Below are 18,792 nucleotides of genomic sequence, written 5' to 3'. Positions count from 1 at the left end.
TCGTATGTCACTCTTTTTTCTTTAATTACTATATTTTTACACAGATAGCACAGGCCTTATACATTTATTTGCCAACTCTGCCCCCCGCCCCAGGTATTTTCCTAAGTGCTGTTATGCCATTTTTTTTTTACATGTTGCTGTAAAAAAAAAAAAAAAAATTAGCATAGTGCACTTACGAAAATACCTCATGGGGGGACATTACGGTTGATAAATGTAGAAGGCTGCGTTATTTGCGTAAAATATGGTACTATTTCAGTCTCCAAGAAATTACAGATATAGATTCACAAATGCTAATTAGCACAATATTGTAGCTAAAACACCAGAAAATTTGACAAAATCAGTGACTGTAAAAGCAGCAGCAGCAGTGAAAACAGCGTGTGCTTGTAGCATGTGTGAACGAAACCCCGTGATTCTAAGTGTTGTCATTGGGTAATAATAACAGCTCTGACCAGAGTGCGTTAGAAGCTTCAAAAAGTAAGTTAGCATAGAGTTTTAGCCTTGTAGGTATACTGATACATGTAAGCTGGGCTTATGGAAGATGTTTCTATTGTTATAACTAAGTACAGGGATTTTTTATAGATAGTCATTTTGACATCACCATATCTGACAGTGGTACCAGGTGCAGCCAGCCCCGCACTCTCCTCCTGATGCCACTGGATTAGCCTTTTGATTGGCTTTACCAGCAAGAGAGCATGTAGTAGGTTTGTGTATACTAGTAGCCTAGAAATGGGAGGAGGTAAAGTATTGGTAATATATGAGAGGTCTTTGGATAAGTAGGTTAATACTTCTAATAATTACCTGTCAGTTAGAAAGGAGCCTAGTTTATCATAAACAGTTATTAAGTTGTCAAAGAATGAGTTGTAGGTAGGTTTTTTTTTTTGGGACACTGGTGACATTGTGGAAACCCTGGTGGTATGCTGGGTAAGTGCTACGGCTGCTAACCAAAAGGTCAGCAGTTCAAATCCACCAGGCGCTCCTTGGAAACTGTGGGGCAGTTCTACTCTGTCCTATAGGGTCACTATGAGTCAGAATCGACTTGACAACAGTGGGTTTGGTTTCGGGTTTTTTGGGTGTCATTATGTAATTATTCAGGTTAATTCTGTGTGATTGTGTTTATATTTCAGAGACTGCACCTGTAGTCTCTGTATACTTTAAGAGACTTTATTTGTGGTGATTTTTATCCTGCATCTCCAAAGCATTTAGACTGTAATAAAAGTTTTGGGTATAGATGGCCCTTAGAAGTAATAGTAAGGCTCTTATAGGCAAGTTTGTAACTCCACTTTTGTTATTACTTGCGTCAAAGTAGAATGTGAGTCGTTTTCTGAGGCCTGTGGATCTATTGCCATCGCATTGTCCTTTCCAGTGCCTTTTCTTTTACACGTGGTCAATCACTAGCTTCTTTCCCAATCCCTTGTGCTATGATATGGACCACAATGATACTCTAGCATTGATGTCCACCCCGTGGCAAAATGATGATGCTATTAGAGAGCTTCCTTTTCCTTTTCCTCTCTCTCCTTCCCACCTCCTTCCTTTTTTCTTCTCCCCATCCACTTCCCTCTCCCTCCCTTCCAGTGAACATTTATTGCCAAAATTCTGTTGACATCAGTGCTTTCATTTCTGCTTTGTTGTATTAATTAATTAACAATCAAAATATTAGCCAGGAGTCTTGAGTAGTTGTTGGAGAACTGAGATAGGCCAGAATTGGAAGCTTGTGAAGAGCTATAAAGATAATTTTAATCTAAGGGAGAATTCTCGGGTGAGACTTGGTTTAACCTTGACCAGCTGTGTGACCCTCAAGAAAGTTGTTTTAGGTTCAGTGTACCTTGATTGCCTCAAAGGTAAAATGTAGTAATAAGACCAGCTCTGTGTGCATTCCAGCATCATTGTAAAAGTAAAATGGGGTGGTAGATACGATTTTGAAAGTGAAAAGAATTTTACAAGAGTATAATGTCCTCTTTGTATAGATTACAAACTAGCATTTTAATGATCAGAGTTGTATGTAGTTCATGTTGTTGTTGTTAGGTGCCCTTGAGTTGGTTCCAACTCATAGTGACCCTATGCACAACAGAACAAAACACTGCCTGGTCCTGTGCCATCCTTATAATCGTTGTTATGCTTGAACTTATTGTTGCAGTCGCTGTGTCAATCCACCTCGTTGAGGATCTTCCTCTTTTCTTCTGACCCTGTACTCTGCCAAGCATGATGTCCTTCTCCAGGGACTGATCCCTCCTGACAACATGTCCAAAGTATGTAAGGCATAGTCTTGCCATCCTTGCTTCTAAGGAGCATTCTGGTTGTACTTCTTCCAAAACAGATTTGTTCATTCTTTTGGCAGTCCATGGTATATTCAATATTCTTTGCCAATACCACAATTCAGAGGCATCAATTCTTCGGTCTTCCTTATTCATTGTCCAGCTTTCACATGCATATGATGGGATTGAAAATACCATGGCTTGGGTCAGGCGCACCTTAGTCTTCAAGGTGACATCTTTGCTCTTCAGCACTTTAAAGCGGTCCTTTGCAGCAGATTTACCCAATGCAATGCGACTTTTGCTTTCTTGACTGCTGCTTCCATGGCTGTTGATTGTGGATCCAAGTAAAATGAAATCCTTGACAACTTCAATCTTTTCTCTGTTTATCATGATGTTGCTCATTAGTCCAGTTGTGAGGATTTCTGTTTTCTTTGCGTTGAGGTGCAGTCCATACTGAAGGCTGTGGTCTTTGATCTTCATTAGTAAGTGCTTCAGGTCCTCTTCACTTTCAGCAAGCAAGGTTGTGTCATCAGCATAATGCAGGTTGTTAATGAGTCTTCCTCCAATCCTGATGCTCCGTTCTTCTTCAGATAGTCTAGCTTCTTGGGTTATTTGCTCAGCATACAGATTGAATAGGTATGGTGAAAGAATACAACCCTGACGCACACCTTTCCTGACTTTAAACCAATCAGTATCCCTTTGTTCTGTCTGAACAACTGCCTCTTGAACTATGTAAAGGTTCCTCATGAGCACAATTAAGTGTTCTGGAATTCCCATTCTTTGCAATGTTATCCATAATTTGTTATGATCCACACAGTCAAATGCCTTTGCATAGTCAAGTGAACATCCTTCTGGTATTCTCTGCTTTCAGCCAGGATCCATCTGACATCAGCAATGATATCCCTGGTTCCACGTCCTCTTCTGAAACCGGCGTGAATTTCTGGCAGTTCCCTGTCGATATACTGCTGCAGCTGTTTTTGAATGATCTTCAGCAGACTTTTGCTTGCGTGTGATACTGATGATATTGTTCTATAATTTCCACATTCCGTTGGATCACCTTTCTTGGGAATAGGCGTAAATATGGATCTCTTCCTATCAGTTGGCCAGGAAGCTGTCTTCCATATTTCTTGGCATAGCCAAGTGAGCACCTCCAGCGCTGCATCTGTTTGTTGAAACATCTCAATTGATATTCCATCAATTCCTGAAGCCTTGTTTTTCGCCAATGCCTTCAGAGCAGCTTGGACTTCTTCCTTCAGTACCACCGGTTCCTGATCATATGCTACTTCTTGAAATGGTTGAACATAGACTAATTCTTTTTGGTATAATGACTCTGTGTATCCCCTCTATCTTCTTTTGATGCTTCCTACATTATTTAATATTTTCCCCATAGAATCCTTCACTGTCGCAGCTCGAGACTTGAATTTTTTCTTCAGTTCTTTCAGCTTGAGAAACGCTGAGCATGTTCTTCCCTTTTGGTTTTCCATCTCCAGCTCTTTTTAGATGTCTTTATAATACTTTACTTTGTTTTCTTGAGCCGCCCTTTGAAATCTTCTCTTCAGTTCTTTTACTTCATCAATTCTTCCCTTTGCTTTAGCTGCTCGACAACTGACAGACACATGGGGGATATAGTTCATAGTTCTTCCCTTTTATTAAGGAGGCCTGGTGTTGCAGTGGTTAAGAGCTTGGCTGCTAACCAAAAGGTCAGTAGTTCAAATCCACCAGCTGCTCCTTGAAAACCCTGTGGGGCAGTTCTACTCTGTCTTACACGGTCACTATGAGTTAGAATTGACTTGATGGCAATGGGCTTTTGGTTTTGGTATTGGGTGAAGTATTAATTGTTGTCGTTAGGTGCCATCAGGTGGATTTCCGACTCATAGCGACCTGTGTGACAGAGTAGAACTGCACCATAGGGTTTTCTTGGCTGTAATCTTTATGGGAGCTGATCACCAGGTCTGTCTCCTGCAGCCAGGCAATTAGCTCTTGCGCCACCAGGGCAGAAAGTAAACCTCAGGTTTTTCTGTAATCTCCATCTGATGGTGTGGTTAGTTTTACTGCTTTGGTTGAATTATGATTTTTGATAATTTAAACAAAGCCCTTTAAGAAGATTCTCATCTTAATGGGTACTGTTTGTGTTTAGGCTTAAAGGGAGAAAAGCCAGGTTCATGTGCCCAGGAAGAAAGATGGAGAGATTCGGATAGTTGTTACAGGTTATGAGGTGTAGCTTGAGGTAATTGTCGAGGTTACAGAGAAATGTTATTAAGGGATAATTTCTTTTTCTTGGGAGTATTTATTTTTTATATTATTTTATAAAAAGGAAAAAATAAGTAAAATAAAGCCTTGAGGAATTTATATGTTTGTATAAAATCAGCTTCCCTATAATTTGAAAAGAGCTAGAGTATCTTTCCCCCTTCCAAAAAAAAAAAAAACAAAACACAAAACTAAGAATGAAAGTTAAAAGTGATTTGGAAATTTTTTTTTTTCTCTTTGACTGCTCACGTTTATGCCTGTCTCCAAATTTCATTTATTTTGATACTTTCTGTTATTTGAATACTGCTATTTTAAACTCTACCTTAGATTGGCTGTATGTAATCATAGTTTTAGGTGGTTGAGGTTGCCTTATGATTGAGACAGTAGTGTTTTCAAGTCTTAATTTTAGTTTACACCAACCTAGATTTATTTATTTACTGCTTAGGTTTTATACGTCTGAGTTTTCACAGAGTCAGATTTTCCGGATATTGGATGGTGTTTGGCATATGAATCTTGGGCTTCCTGAGGAATGTGTAAAGGAGCCCTGGTGGCACAATGGCTGAGTGCTCGGCTGCCCACTGAAAAGTCGGCAGTTCAAACTGACCAACTGCTCTATGGGAGAAAGGTGTGGCGGTCTGCTTCCGTAAAGATTATAGCCTTGGAAACTGTGGGGCGAGTCTACTCTATCCTGTAGGGTTGTTATGAGTTGAAATTGACTCGACTGCAGTGGGGTTTTGATGAACTTGTATCTTTTTCTTGCTTCTTTTATTTCATAGACTCATGAAATGGCCACAGATGACAAGGCTTCCCCAACACTGGACTCGGCTAATGATTTGCCTCCATCTCCTACTAGCCCTTCTCACCTCACACACTTTAAGCCTTTGACTCCTGATCAGGATGAGCCTCCTTTTAAATCTGCATATAGCTCTTTTGTAAATCTCTTTCGATTTAACAAAGGTAAGACTTACTTTTAAAGATCAGAGAATCTACATTTTTGATTTTCTGAAATTCTGTTAACTTTCCTGACATGTCTTTGCAAGAAAGTGAAATATTAACAAGGTGATAGCTTTAATCCTGGGTCCCCTGGTTTACTGTGTGAGAAGGGAAAGGTAAAATTTTTACTGTAGTCTTATTAATTATTGGTAACTGGAGGTCTGAATTGAAAATAAAGTTAAGGAGGTTCCTTTTTGAAAAAAAAAAAATAGCAACTTTTAAAAAATTGTTCATATGCTTCAACTTCCTTAAGTTCAAAGAATGGACTTGTTCTTTTGGGAATTTATAGCGAAAAGATATTAATTGAAGCAATGAGACTAAAAAGAGCAGCACATGGGAGGAAAGATTTATATTTTTCAAAAATGGGAAGTTGCCAGCAGGCCTACTGTTAACTTAAATTCATTAGAGTAAGGTGAACATATAATTACATCAAATGAAGAGAATTTAAAATGAGCTCTTTTAAGTAATATTAATTTATTTGAAAGAAGAATAAAAAAATGTGGTCTACATCTTTTGCTTTACGTTTGATTATATTATTTGAAATGTGTTAATAAGTAATCCTGTTGTAAGGAATTTGGGGAGTTAATAGTTTTCTTAACTCAATAGAATTTTATCGGTAGTAATGTTTAACCTACAGAAGTTCCTATTAGTCTTCTTTTAAGATAGTGATTTTTTTAAAAACATTTTATTTTTTAGAGCAGTATTAGATTTACAGAACAATTGAGGAGATAGTATAGAGTTCTTATATATTCTCACATTGAGTTTCTGCTATTTTTAGTATCGGACATTCATGTGTACATTTGTTATAATTAATGAACCAGTATCTTACCTTCCATATGTCTCACCTGGGCTCAGTTCCTGTGCTAGCGCACCTGATGTGCAGCTACCACCTAACAAGGATGGTTTCCGTGTTGCAGTGACGCCGAACAGATTTCAGCAGAGCTTCCAGGCTAAGATGGACTAGGAAAAAAGGCCTAGTGATCTAGAAAAAAAAAATTTTTTTTTTTTGGATCTACTTCTAAAAATTAGCCAATGAAAACCCTATGGATCACAGTGGGTCTGATTCACAATTGATCGTGAGAGTGGTGCAGGATCAGGTAGCATTTCTTTCCGTTGTGCATGGGATCATATGAACTGGGGGCTGACAATGACAATAACAACATTACTAAGTAAAGTACATATCTGCGTGTATATATATATATTTTAATATTGTGTTTTAGGTGAAAGTTTACACAGCGAATTAGGTTCACATTTAACAATTTCTGTACATATTGTTCAGTGACATCTGTTACATTTTTTACACTGTGTCAGCGTTCTCTTTCTTTCCATTCTTTTGTTCTGTTTCCATTTCTCTAGCTTCCATGCCCCCCCCCCGCCCCAACCCTTATCTTTGTTTTAGGGTAAATGTTGACTATTTAGTCTCATAGAGATGATTTTTTTTTTTTGTAAAGTACATGTTTAAATTTCCTTAGTTTTTACCTGATGTCCTTTTTGTGTTCCAGGATCCCATCCAGGATACCACATTATATTTAGTTGTCATAAGATTGATCCTGTTTTTTTTAATTCAGCAAATGTTTACTGACTACCTACTATGCGTTGGGTACCATTTTAACTGCAAGGGTTCCATCTCACAAACAAAACAGACAGAAATCCCCCGCCTTCATGCGAAGCTTGCATTATACAGGCAGTCCCCGGATAACAAACGAGTTCTGTTCCTAAGTCCGACTTTAAGTTGAACTTGTACGTAAGTTGGAACAGGTATGGTTTGTATCTAGTATCAGTTAGTCAAATGTTTGCCTTAGTATAGTATATAGTGTACCTTTCTATGCATGAAAAAATTAAAGAAATACTTCTAGATACACTAAAACATCTATAACATAATAATAGCACAGTAATAATAATAGTAATGTTTTGAAGTGCATCGCAAAGTAGCACCCATATGTTATTATGAACCATTGTTACACACCTTGAAGTATTAATATAACAAGCTTTACGGGATTGGTTTATAACTACAGGTTGTACGTAAGTCGGACATTTGTAACCCGGGGACTGCCTGTATTTCCTTTGTGCTCAAAAAATTACTAATGAAAAGGAAAACAAACAGAGGATCACGTATACCAATGGTGTGATTATTGGATTGTAATTTTGCCACCCTTGATTTTCTTTCTTTTTAAGAAAACAAACTAATATTTAATTATGCACGTAATACATGGATACATTCTTGCTTAAAAAATTTCATGTTCTTATTTCTCGTTGCTGAACTCTGAGTCTTAGTTTTTCAAATAATACCAGGCTTTCCATTGCTACAGAGAGAGCAGAAGGGGGACAGGGAGAGCAGCAGTCTCTGAGTGGAAGTTGGACCAGCCCTCAGCTTCCTGTAAGGACACAATCTGTGAGGTCACCTACACCTTATAAAAAACCGCTTAATGAGGGACTCCATCGGCGATCTTCAACTGTATCAGGTAAAACAGTGTTCTATTTGATTCATCTCTGTACATTAGATTTTTCCATGGTCATTGTATTTCCCAAGCTGTTACTGACTTTTTGCTGTTTTGAATAGTCAGGTGGTGCAGTGGTTAAGAGTTTGGCTGCTAACCAGAAGATCGACAGTTCGAATCCACCAGCCACTTCTTGGAAACACTATGGAGCAGTTCTACTCTGCCCTATAGGGTTGCTATGAGTCAGAATCGACTCGACAGCAATGGGTTATTCAGAATTAGTAAGACTGTTATGTAGGTAGTGAAAGAATTTGTTGACACCTAGAAAAAATTCGTAAACATTTCATTAAACTTTGATTTAGGCAAGACAGAGATCTCTTGACTGCTTTTGATTAATTACTTGCTTGGATTTCAGCAGAGAACAGTTTGCAGCATCCCCAGGAGAGCACAGGTTAGTTTCAGGTTTGTGAATGAATTCTGCACCTGTTGTTGGGATGGCTAGCGAAATGTGATATGCATGCCTCTGACTGCAGAACTCTCTCAGTTCCATTAGTGGGCTGCCATTTGCTCTTGGCCTTTGTCCTTGTTGGGGTGCAAACTGTCAGCGTGGCTGGATAAGCTGAGCTGCTCTTGCCTGTTTGTTCTCCATTCTGCCTACTGCACAGCCATCATCTCTGTCATTTTCATACACTTCTCATGAGTATGGACTGGAGAGATCAGTGCCTGAATTGAGAGATCAGGGAAAACGAGGTTGTTTATATTATATTTCTGTTAGATTGCTAAACTCGGGGGAATAATTTGCCCAATTGAAGTTGTTTATATTGTATTTCTGTTAGATTGCTAAACTCAGGGGAGTAGTTTGCCCAGTTAAAGGTGATAGAAGAAAGCCAGTGGGAGTAGGCATAATAGAGGAAAGGAATGCAGTTTTGGGAGTCAGACACATATCCTGGAATAAGGGATCCTGCCTGGTCTGGCCACTCTTCCCCATGAGGCCCTTGAGTGAAAAATAGGCACAGCTAATGGTGGTCTGCAGAGGGGTATTTTATTACTAGGTAAGACTTGGCTCAGAACATCCGTCTTCTGGTTGTGCAGGATAAGGAGGAGAAACCAAGCAGGAGAGTTTCTCCTTAAGGACTAAAGAGCTGGCTGCGTTCATTACCTCTGCAGGTTTTCTAGGGCAATGAGCCTCAGCCTGGTTTTCATCAGCCAGTTGGAAGGAAGAATCACAAGGCGGGTGAGCGGAGGAAAAAAACTTGTCTTTGATGTTTTTATAAAACTTGATTTAAATGTTTCTAGGTGAAGCTTGTAAGGTCCACTTTACTGCAGTCCCCACTATTCCTGATTGTATTTTACCCAGCCCACTTGATTATGTTATGCTACCCTAGCTTCTTGAGCTTTTGAAGCTTCTGACTGTTTAATCAGTCAAGTTCCTTTCCTTCTAAAAGGCTGTAATTCTATAGTTTGCTAGCTCTGTGACCTTAGGAGGAGCCCTGGTGGTGCAGTGGTTAAGAGCTTGGCTGCCAACCAAAAGGTTGGCAGTTCAAATACACCAGCAGCTCCTTGGAAAGCCTATGAGGCAATTCTGCTCTGTCCTGTAGATTTGTTATGAGTTGTGACCGACTCGATGGCAGTGAGTTTGGTTTTGATTTGGTGACCTTAGGAAAGTCATTTAATATTCTAATATCTATTTTACAAGAGGAGCAACTAAAGTTATTTACCTGAGGGCAAAGGGCTAGATGAGATTTTCTCTTTAATCCAAGGTCTGTGGTTTCGTTGGTTCCAGGTTGAGAACAAGTCTCACTCTTCCTTTTCTAGTGAGTGATGCTCTTAGTACTTTGTCTTATTTCTAAGTGGCTAAATGCAAGGCGCTTCACAATTAATTGTTTCTCCTGCATGGGAGCACAGTCATTATGATTTAACAGCTTCATCTGTCTCATTTTTCAACTCATGAATTGTGAACAGTTGCTTTATATTCTGAGACTCGTGAAAAACTTGGTCATTCTAGCACTTATACTTTCGTATTCTAGTAACAACACATCTGAGGTACATGCTGAAATTAAAAGAACTCGACGGCATTGGGTTTTGGATTTATAGAAAGTTTTCAAAATTTTAAAATATAGGTTCAGATTTAGATAATTATTTCAGTGATTATTTTGGGGAACTATAAATTTAGATTTAGGTACGACCTCTAGATGTCCCCTTGTAATCCTTTCCCACCCAAAGTAAAACAAAGAACATCTAAAACAAAACTAGCAAATAAGTTTGAGGAATATTCAGGGGGGTTGTTTTCCCTCTTGCTCTGCCATAGTTATTAGGTTAAACGACCTAAGCGAATAGGGAAGCTCATCCTTTTTATTTAGTAAAACTACCTCCATTTCATCCTTAGGCTTTACAACTACCAGAGTTTGGGAACAGGTAGAAACTTTAGTTGTAATCTTGTCATAAGGAAATGATAAGTGACAGCTTTGCTGGGCAGATCCCATTCTGGCCACAGAGCTGGAATTTGGGCTTGTTTTATTGGTAGATCTGGCTTCAGGCTTGATATCTCAAATGAGAGTGATCCTTTTTGTTTGGAGCTATAGGGAGTGGTGGAGAAAAGGGGTAAGAGGGGTGGGGTTAGAGTTTTAATAATCCTCTGGCAGTTTTAATTTGCTTGGACATTGATCAAAGATCTCTGGCAAAATTTATATCCTGGGTGTTCTGAAGTCTGTCAGAATCTCTGGGAGCTGGGCTATTAAATTCCTTTCTGATGATCTTGACAAGACCTTTGGATACATGATCTTGACTTTACTGAACTGTTGGACCAGATTGTTTACCTGTTGGACTTTGAAGATTAAGCTAGCTTAATACTCTGGGATTACTTTTCTTCTGCTAATGTTTTAGTGGATATTTGTTATGGGTTGGGACCAAAGGGCCTAAGAAATCATTAATGAATTTTGGTCCATTTAAGCAGTGCTCCTGTCACAGGCCTTAAAACCATGAGTGGTCTCAGACAATGTCTTAGGCATGAGGGCCCCTTACTTGCTTATGAAACACTGTTTTACATGGTAATAAACACTTTCAACATTATCTTATGCTTATAAAGACTAAACTCAATCTGTATCACTAGCTGGGAGAACGTAAGCATATGCTGACAACAGGAGGCAGTTTGAATCACATATATATTATTGTATGTAGATACTGGGGACTGTTGACGAGGTTTTTTTCTTTTTTTTCCAAATCCAAATCAGATGCAAGAAGGAAACCAGAACCTAACTTTGGAGGTCATGACCCTCGTACAGCTGTTCAGCTTCGAAGCCTCAGTACAGTATTAAAACGCCTGAAGGAGATCATGGAGGGGAAAAGCCAGGTACTGTCTAGAAGCTTTATAAGATTACTTATTAAGCATTTATGGGAATTGATGCTGTGCTCACTGAAAATGGCATAATACCACTTGAAAGAAAGTTCAGGTTGTAATACTATCAGCTAAGAGTGCCATATTGTTTTACCCATAAGTTCTTAATTTTAATGTAGTCTAATTTATCAGTTTTCCTATTTTATAGTTAGTGCTTTTTGTGTTCTGTTTAAGAAGTTTTTATCTAGCCCAGCGTCAGTAGATATTCTTTGATGTTTCTTTAAAAAACAAAACCAAATCTGTTCCCATCAAGTTGATTTCAATTCATAACGACCCTATAAGACAGAGTAGAACTGCCCCATAGGGTTTCCAAGGAGCACCTGGTAGATTCAAACTGCCGACCTTTTGGTTAGCAGCCGTAGCTCTTAAACACTATGCCACCAGGGTTTCCTTTCTTTAAGAAGCTGTATTATTTGTGTGAAGCATAGGGGTCCAGCTCAATTTTTTTTTTAGTTGAACCCAGCATCATTTTTTAATGAAAAGATCATCCTTCCCTGACTGCATTATAAATCTTGTCATAAATCCATATACGTGTGAGGGTTGTCCAGGACTCACTTTTCTGAGTTCTATAGCTCCATTTTTTTTCTATCCTTGTATCAATACCCCATTTGAAATTTCCATAGCTTTGGGATAATTCTTGATGGCTGGTACAGTTAGGTTCGTCAAGATTGTCTTGGCCATTTTAGCCCTTTGCATTTCCATATGAATTTTAGAATTAGCTTGTAAATTTCTGCCAAAGAAATCTGGATTTTTGATTAGGATTGCATTTGCCATTGTATCTTAATAATCAGTACTTTTGAGAAGTCTTACACATGTTTATTGTTTCAGGATAGTGACCTGAAGCAATATTGGATGCCAGATAGCCAGTGTAAAGAGTGCTATGACTGTAGTGAGAAATTTACAACCTTTAGACGTAGGCACCATTGCCGACTGTGTGGGCAGATTTTCTGCAGTCGTTGCTGTAATCAAGAAATCCCTGGAAAATTTATGGGCTACACAGGTAAGTGCGTTTTATTGAGTTTTACAGTTTTTAAAGGTCGTCTTTATAGTGACAATACAGGACCCGTATTAGCCATATCTTGGGCTTTATATGTAAGACATGGAGGACACAAAGGCGAATGAGACACAGCTTCGTTCTAGAGGATTTTACAGTTGAATAATGAAGTAAGTGGGAACGTACATAAAGAGAGTAAAAGACAGATAATCATCGATGCTAGCAAAAAACTATAGGAGCACTAAAATTCGTTAGAAAAGATAGAGTAGATTACTAACTTAGATTACTATGACAGTTTTTGTTTTGCAAAGTACAGATCTTCCGTGAGTTATATGACACTGCTTCAGCAAATTGCATCTTTCTTATATTCTCAGTAAGGAACATAATAGAATTTTACCAATACAGAAAATTTACGTTATTTGTTGAAATAAAAAGAACTCAACAATGGTGTGTGGATTTATACAGTGACTTGAGAGTGGAAGGTGGGTAGACGTTACCAAAGAGAGAACACTCTTACCATCTCTTTCATATTATTTTTGTTACCATGGCTCTATTCACATTTTTCACCTTAACTGCTACAAAGTTCAGACTCTCGTTATTGTTTACATGGATTATGGCTACAGCTTTCAAAAGACTTCTTTCCTTTTAGTTTTTCTCTACCTCTAATTCATTTTTCACACTCTATTCAGTATTCTTTGTAAAATGCTAATTTGATCGTGTCAGGGTATTCCCTTGTCTAATACCCTTTCGTTACCTTAGGATAAAATCCTATCTTGTTAATATGGTCACCGAGGCTCTTCTTTTCCTGGCTTCTGCTTACCTTTTTCTTTTGCCATGTCAGCCTGTTGCCTTTACCTGTTGTAATGCTCATAGTTTTTCACTGGGTCATGTTCTCTGCTTTCTTTAAATCCAGGACTTTGTCATGATGGTCTCTCCACCTAGAACTTTTCCTCTTCCCTGAGGTCCCCAGATGTCTCCCTTCCCCTTGGTGGGAAACTCTTCTTAGTGAGATATTACCCCAAAACTGGGCTGGGGTTCTGTTCTGTGTGCTGTCATAGCACTTGGTGTAGCCTTCTGTCTTAACACTTAGCTTGCAGTGTTTAACTATGGTGTCAAGAATGAGTAAAATGGAACAAGTGACACTTAATTTTGATTAAAATACATGCAAACTGAGTACCATATGATAGCATTCTTACAATGAAAAAATGAAAAGCTGTTTGTTGTAACCAAAACCAAACCAAACCCTGCTGTCAAGTTGATTCCGACTCATAGCGACCCTGTAGTAACTCTATAGGACAGAGTGTCCAAGGAGCACCTGGTGGATTCTAACTGCCGACCTCGTGGTTAGCAGCTGTAGTACTTAACCACTACGCCACCAGGGTTTCCCCGTTTGTTATACTTAGTAGTAATTTTGGTAAAAGCACAGCATAATTGACTTTCAGAAGCTTTTTGTTCCATGTCGCTTTGGTTTTCTAACATTAATGGAAAAAAAAGTTTTAAGGTAGAATTGTTAAATAACATGTTATTAGTAAAGTTTAATTATTTTAGCTCCTTTTTTAGTTCACTAAAATGTTATAGAGAAGCCCTGATGGTGCAGTGGTTAAGCACTCAGAACGCCAGCGATTCGAGCCCCTTATCCATTCTGTGGAAGAAAGACGTGGTGGTCTGCTTCTGTAAAGATTAAAACCATTGCTGTCTGGTTGATTCTGACTCACAGGGACCCTGTAGGACAGAGCAGAACTGGCCCATAGGATTTCTAAGGAGTGGCTGCTGGATTTGAATTGCCAGCCTTTTGGTTAGCAGCTGAATGCTTAAGCGCTGCACCCCTGGGCTCCCTGTAAAGATTACAGCCTTGGAAATCTTATGGGGCAGTTCTGCTGTGTCCTGTAAGGCCCTTATGCGTTGGAATGGACTAGGTGGCAATGGGTAAATCCCTCAAAAAATGATACAGAAATACAGGGTAGAAATGAAAACTTAAAGTTAGGCAGGACTACATTTTTAAATAATTTAACTTTTTTTTCTCAATAATTAAACATTTTAAAGTGTTAAGTAAACTTTTTTTTTTTTAAAATTTAGGTACACTTTATTTTTATATGTCTTAAATTTCTACTATATTTTTAATGTAATTTAATCTGAGTATATTTTTATATGGGTTAACATTCTGCTATATTTCATTTCATTTGTACTCCCCCCACCCCCCCACAGTTAAGGGGTTTGTTAGGGAAGTGACAGGTTACAGTTCAGGTTCAGGAACATTCAACATGATGTTTTTCGATCAGGACAGCCTCTTTTCAGCAGTGCCCACAGGCACACGTCTCTCTGGCGCTTGGCCTCTGCCCTGCTCGGGCAAGTGTTACAAAGCTCTTTTAGCTTTGCTGGTTAAGTACGCCCCAAGGTACCACACTCCACTAGTAAGCCTTGGCCCTAAGACACTCAGCTCCAAGTCCCAAAAAAACTAACTCTACCAAGAACCCAGAGGCACCCTACTCTACCAGCAAGCTTCCTGCTCAAAGGCACTCAGCTTTTTTGGGGTACTGTAGTCTGTTATGTGTGCAGTAGCAGTATGTCTGAAACAATGTACATGTCACAATTAAAAAATACTTTATTACTAAGAAATGTTGACTATCATCTGAGCCTTTAGCGAGTCATAATCTTTTTGCTGGTGGAGGGTCTTGCCGCAGTATTGATGGCTGGTGACTGATCAGGGTGATGGTTGCTGAAGGTTGAGGTGGCTGTGGCAATTTCTTAAAATAAGAACTATGAAGCTTGACTCTTCCTTTCACGAAAGATCTCACTGTAGCATGCGATATGATTTGATAGCGTTTATCCACAGTAGAGCTTGTTTCAAAATTGGAGTCACAGTCCTCTCCAACCCTGCTCTAACTAAGTTTATGTAATATTAAAAACCCTTTGTTTTCACTTCAACAGTGTTCACAGCATCTTCACCAGGAGTAAATTCTGTCTTATGAAACCACTTTCTTTGCTTGTCCATACGAAGCAACTCCTCATCTGTTAAAGTTTTATCGTGAGATTGCAGCAATTCAGTCACATCTTCAGGCTGTACTTCTAATTGTAGTTCTCTTGCTGTTTCCACCACATCTGCAGTTACTTGCTGTACTAAAATCTTGAATACCTCAAAGTCATCCATGAGGGTTGGAATCAACTTCTTCTAAATTCCTGTTAACGTTGATATTTTGCCCTCGTCCCGTGACTCACGAATGTTCTTAATGGCGTCTGGAATGGTAAATCCTTTCCAGAAGGTTTCCAATTTGCTTTGCCCAGATCCATCAGAGGAATTACAGCCTATGGCAGTAAAGCCTTATGAAATGTATTTCTTAAATATTGAGACTTGAAAGTTGAGATTACTGCTTGATCCATGAGCTGCAGAATGGATGTCGTGTCAGCAGGCATGACAACAACATTAATCTCCTTGTACATCTCCATCAGAGCTCTTGGGTGACCAGCTGCATTGTCAATGAGCAGTAAATATTTTGAAAGGAATCTTTTTTTCTGAACAATAGGACTCAACAGTGAGTTTAAAATATTTAGTAAGCCATATTGTAAACATATGTGCTTTCATCCAGGCTTTGTTTTCCATTTATAGAGCACAGGCAGAGTAGATGTAGCATAATTCTTAAGGGCCCCAGGATTTTCAAAATGGTAAGTGAGCATTGGCTTCAACTTAAAGTCATCAGGTGCATCAACTTCTAACAAGAGAGCTTCCTGTCTTTGGGAACTTTGAAGCCAAGCATTGACTTCTCCTCTCTACCTATGAAAGTCCTAGATGGTATCTTCTTCCAATATAAGGTTATTTCGTCTAATTGAAGATCGGTTGCTTAATGTAACCATCTTTATCAATTATCTTAGTTAGATCTTCCGAATAACTTGCTGCAGCTTTTACATCAGCACTTGTTGCTTCGGAAGACCTTGTACTTTTATGTTATGGAGACGGCTTCTTTTCTTAAACCTCATGAACCAACCTCTGCTAGCTTCAAACTTCTGCAGCTTCCTCACCTCTCAGCCTGCATAGAATCAAAGAGAGTTAGGGCTTTGCTCTGGATGAGGCTTTGGCTTAGGGGAATGTTGTGGCTGGTTTTATCTACCCAGACCACTAAAACTTTGTCCACATTAGCAGTAAGGCTATTTTGTTTTCTTCTTCACTGGAGGAATGCTTCCAGTTTCCTTCAAGAAGTTTTTATTTGCATTCACAACTTGGCTAACTGGTGCAAGAGGCTTAGCTTTTGGCCTGTCTCAGCTTTCTGCATACCTTCCTCACTAAGCTTAGTCATTTCTAGCTTTTGATTTAAAGTGAGAGCATGTGACCCTTCCTTTAACTTGAAGGGTTATTAATTGGCCTCGTTTCAGTATTGTCATGTCTCAGGGAATAGGGAGGCTGGAGGAGAGGGAGAGAGAAGGGGTATAGCCAGTCAGTGAAGCAATCAGAATTTATGCAGCATTTATTGATTAAGTTCGCCATCTTATATGGGCGTGGTTTGTGGCACCCTAAAACAATTATGATAGTAATATCAAAGATGGCTGATCACAGATCACCATAACAGAATGAAATGAAAAAGTTTGAAACATTTTGAGAATTACCAAAATTACACAAAGTGAGCACATGCAGTTGGAAAAATGGCACCCGAAGACTTGCTCAATGCAGTGTTGGCCACAAACCTTCAATTGTAAAAAAAAAAAAAAAAAAAAAAAGCAATAAGCGCAAAGTGCAATAAAGTGAAGTGCAATAAAACGAGGTATGCCTGGAGCCAATATTCATTTCTATCATACATTTAGGTTTGTTTTACAATATAAGGTAGGAGAAACATTCAGTATCCCTAGTACATTCAGATAAACATATAAACCCTTTTTTAAACATTCCAGTTTCATATTCTTCTCTCCATACCTTAACTACCTTCCAATTCATATGCATATGGCCAGTCTCTGGCTGGGTGGAATCAGGAGAACTGGTCCCCTATTATTCATTTCACTTAACTGGCCTGGGCCCTGCTCCAGACCACTCCAGATGCAGCTTTTCTCCCCTCAGCTGCAGCATGACATTTGTTACTTTCCTTTCAGCCATTGTAGGTAACAAAGTAACCATCTAAGAATCAAAAGGTTCACCTTCCCATGCCCCTTCTTTCTCTTTCTAAGTTCTGTGCTTCCATGAGTCTAGAGCCATTGCAATGATCCCTACTTCTGACACCAACTGTAAAAAATGGCGTGGTGGAGATACCTGACCTCTAACATCACAAGGGGGTTGTAGAATCAAGATCAGCAGCCCAAGACTGAGTGCTATGAGGTGAAGGTCGGATATACCTCTTCTCGCCAGCCCTTTTTACCAATTTTGACACCAGCCGTCCCTCCCACAGCAGTGGCTGTTTCACTACTGAGTTTGATAATTTGTTGCAGTGGCTACACAGAACTCACAGACCACACTCACAGACCACACTCACAGTTCAGGGCTTTATTAGGAAAGTAATAGGTTACAATTTAGGTTTAGGAACGCTCAGGATACAGTTCTTTGATCAGGACGGCCTCTTCTCAGCCATGTCCATAGGCACACTTCTCTCTGGTCCCTCTCTTTTGCCTTGCTCAGGCAAGCGTTACGGAGCCGTTTTAGCTCTGCCCATAAGCGCCCTGAGGCATCGCGCTCTGCTGGTAAGCCTTGGCCCAGTGGTGCTCAGCTCCAGCTTCCTGGGTTGGCAAACCTAGGACCTAGGTTCACCAAGTGTCCGGAGGCACCCTACTCCACCAGCAAGCCTCCTGCCTGAAGGCACTCATCTTTCTTGCTCTGTGGGCCAGGCCGCCCCTTGCTGGTCTCTTTCGTGGTTCTTCTGCACTGTTCTCTGCCGCTGCTTCTCACCGTCTGCGGTGTTACAACTCTCTGTCTCTCTCTTCTTCCTTTCTCTCTCTTGGTCTCCTGGTTTCAGGATCTTCTCAGCACAGGGATCCCAGGTCCAAAAGACATGCTCCACTCCTGGCTCTCCTACCTTGGTGGTTGTGAGATCCTCCTAATTTGTACTTTTTGAGAAATTAAAAACAAAGGGAAATTGAGGGTAATTTGAAGGTTATTTCCAACCAATATCTGAGTTTTGCTCACATTTCAGGTATTAAATATCCTCCCAAGAATATTTCATTATAGCCACTCTAGTCTTTAGCTCCATCTTGCATATTGTATGTAAGCCCAGTTTCTATTAGCTAGTTTTTAAAATATACTCCTCGCGTAGGCCATTTTCTTGGCTTCACAATAAAAAACACAAACCAAAGCCATTGCCGTCAAGTCTGTTCTGACTCATAGCGGCCTTATAGGGCTTCACAATAGAGACCTTTACTAACATTTTTCCTTTTGTTGCCTAGGGAAAACGTTTTGCTTTGTGGGAAACGTTTTATTTACTTTTATTTATTTACTCAACTAAAAATTCTTTTCCTCCTTGAACCTACTGTCTCTGGTAGATTCATTATTTTAGACTCTTGAAA

The 18,792-nt window shown here is 39.4% G+C and overlaps 1 protein-coding gene across 18 annotated transcripts in view; it reads left to right on the top strand.

Moving 5' to 3' along the window:
• The window catches only part of PIKFYVE (phosphoinositide kinase, FYVE-type zinc finger containing), an 89,535-nt gene that overhangs the window by 1,860 nt on the left and 68,883 nt on the right, over positions 1-18,792 (top strand). For 12 of the 18 annotated variants that reach the window (XM_064286736.1, XM_064286742.1, XM_064286738.1 and 9 more), the window contains exons 2-7: positions 3,124-3,571; positions 5,276-5,456; positions 7,802-7,954; positions 8,346-8,381; positions 11,161-11,279; positions 12,153-12,324. In XM_064286736.1, the coding sequence (XP_064142806.1) occupies positions 5,285-5,456; positions 7,802-7,954; positions 8,346-8,381; positions 11,161-11,279; positions 12,153-12,324 (652 nt within the window). In that variant the 5' untranslated portion in view covers positions 3,124-3,571; positions 5,276-5,284. The remainder of the gene's footprint in view (positions 1-3,123; positions 3,572-5,275; positions 5,457-7,801; positions 7,955-8,345; positions 8,382-11,160; positions 11,280-12,152; positions 12,325-18,792) is intronic. The other 6 variants (XM_064286741.1, XM_064286731.1, XM_064286744.1 and 3 more) reach the window with 3 other exon arrangements.

The sequence above is a fragment of the Loxodonta africana genome, chromosome 6 (assembly GCF_030014295.1).
Source record: "Loxodonta africana isolate mLoxAfr1 chromosome 6, mLoxAfr1.hap2, whole genome shotgun sequence".
NCBI lineage: Eukaryota > Metazoa > Chordata > Mammalia > Proboscidea > Elephantidae > Loxodonta > Loxodonta africana.
The sequence above is the reverse complement of the archived record's forward strand: the minus strand, read 5'-3'. Positions and strand labels throughout refer to the sequence as shown.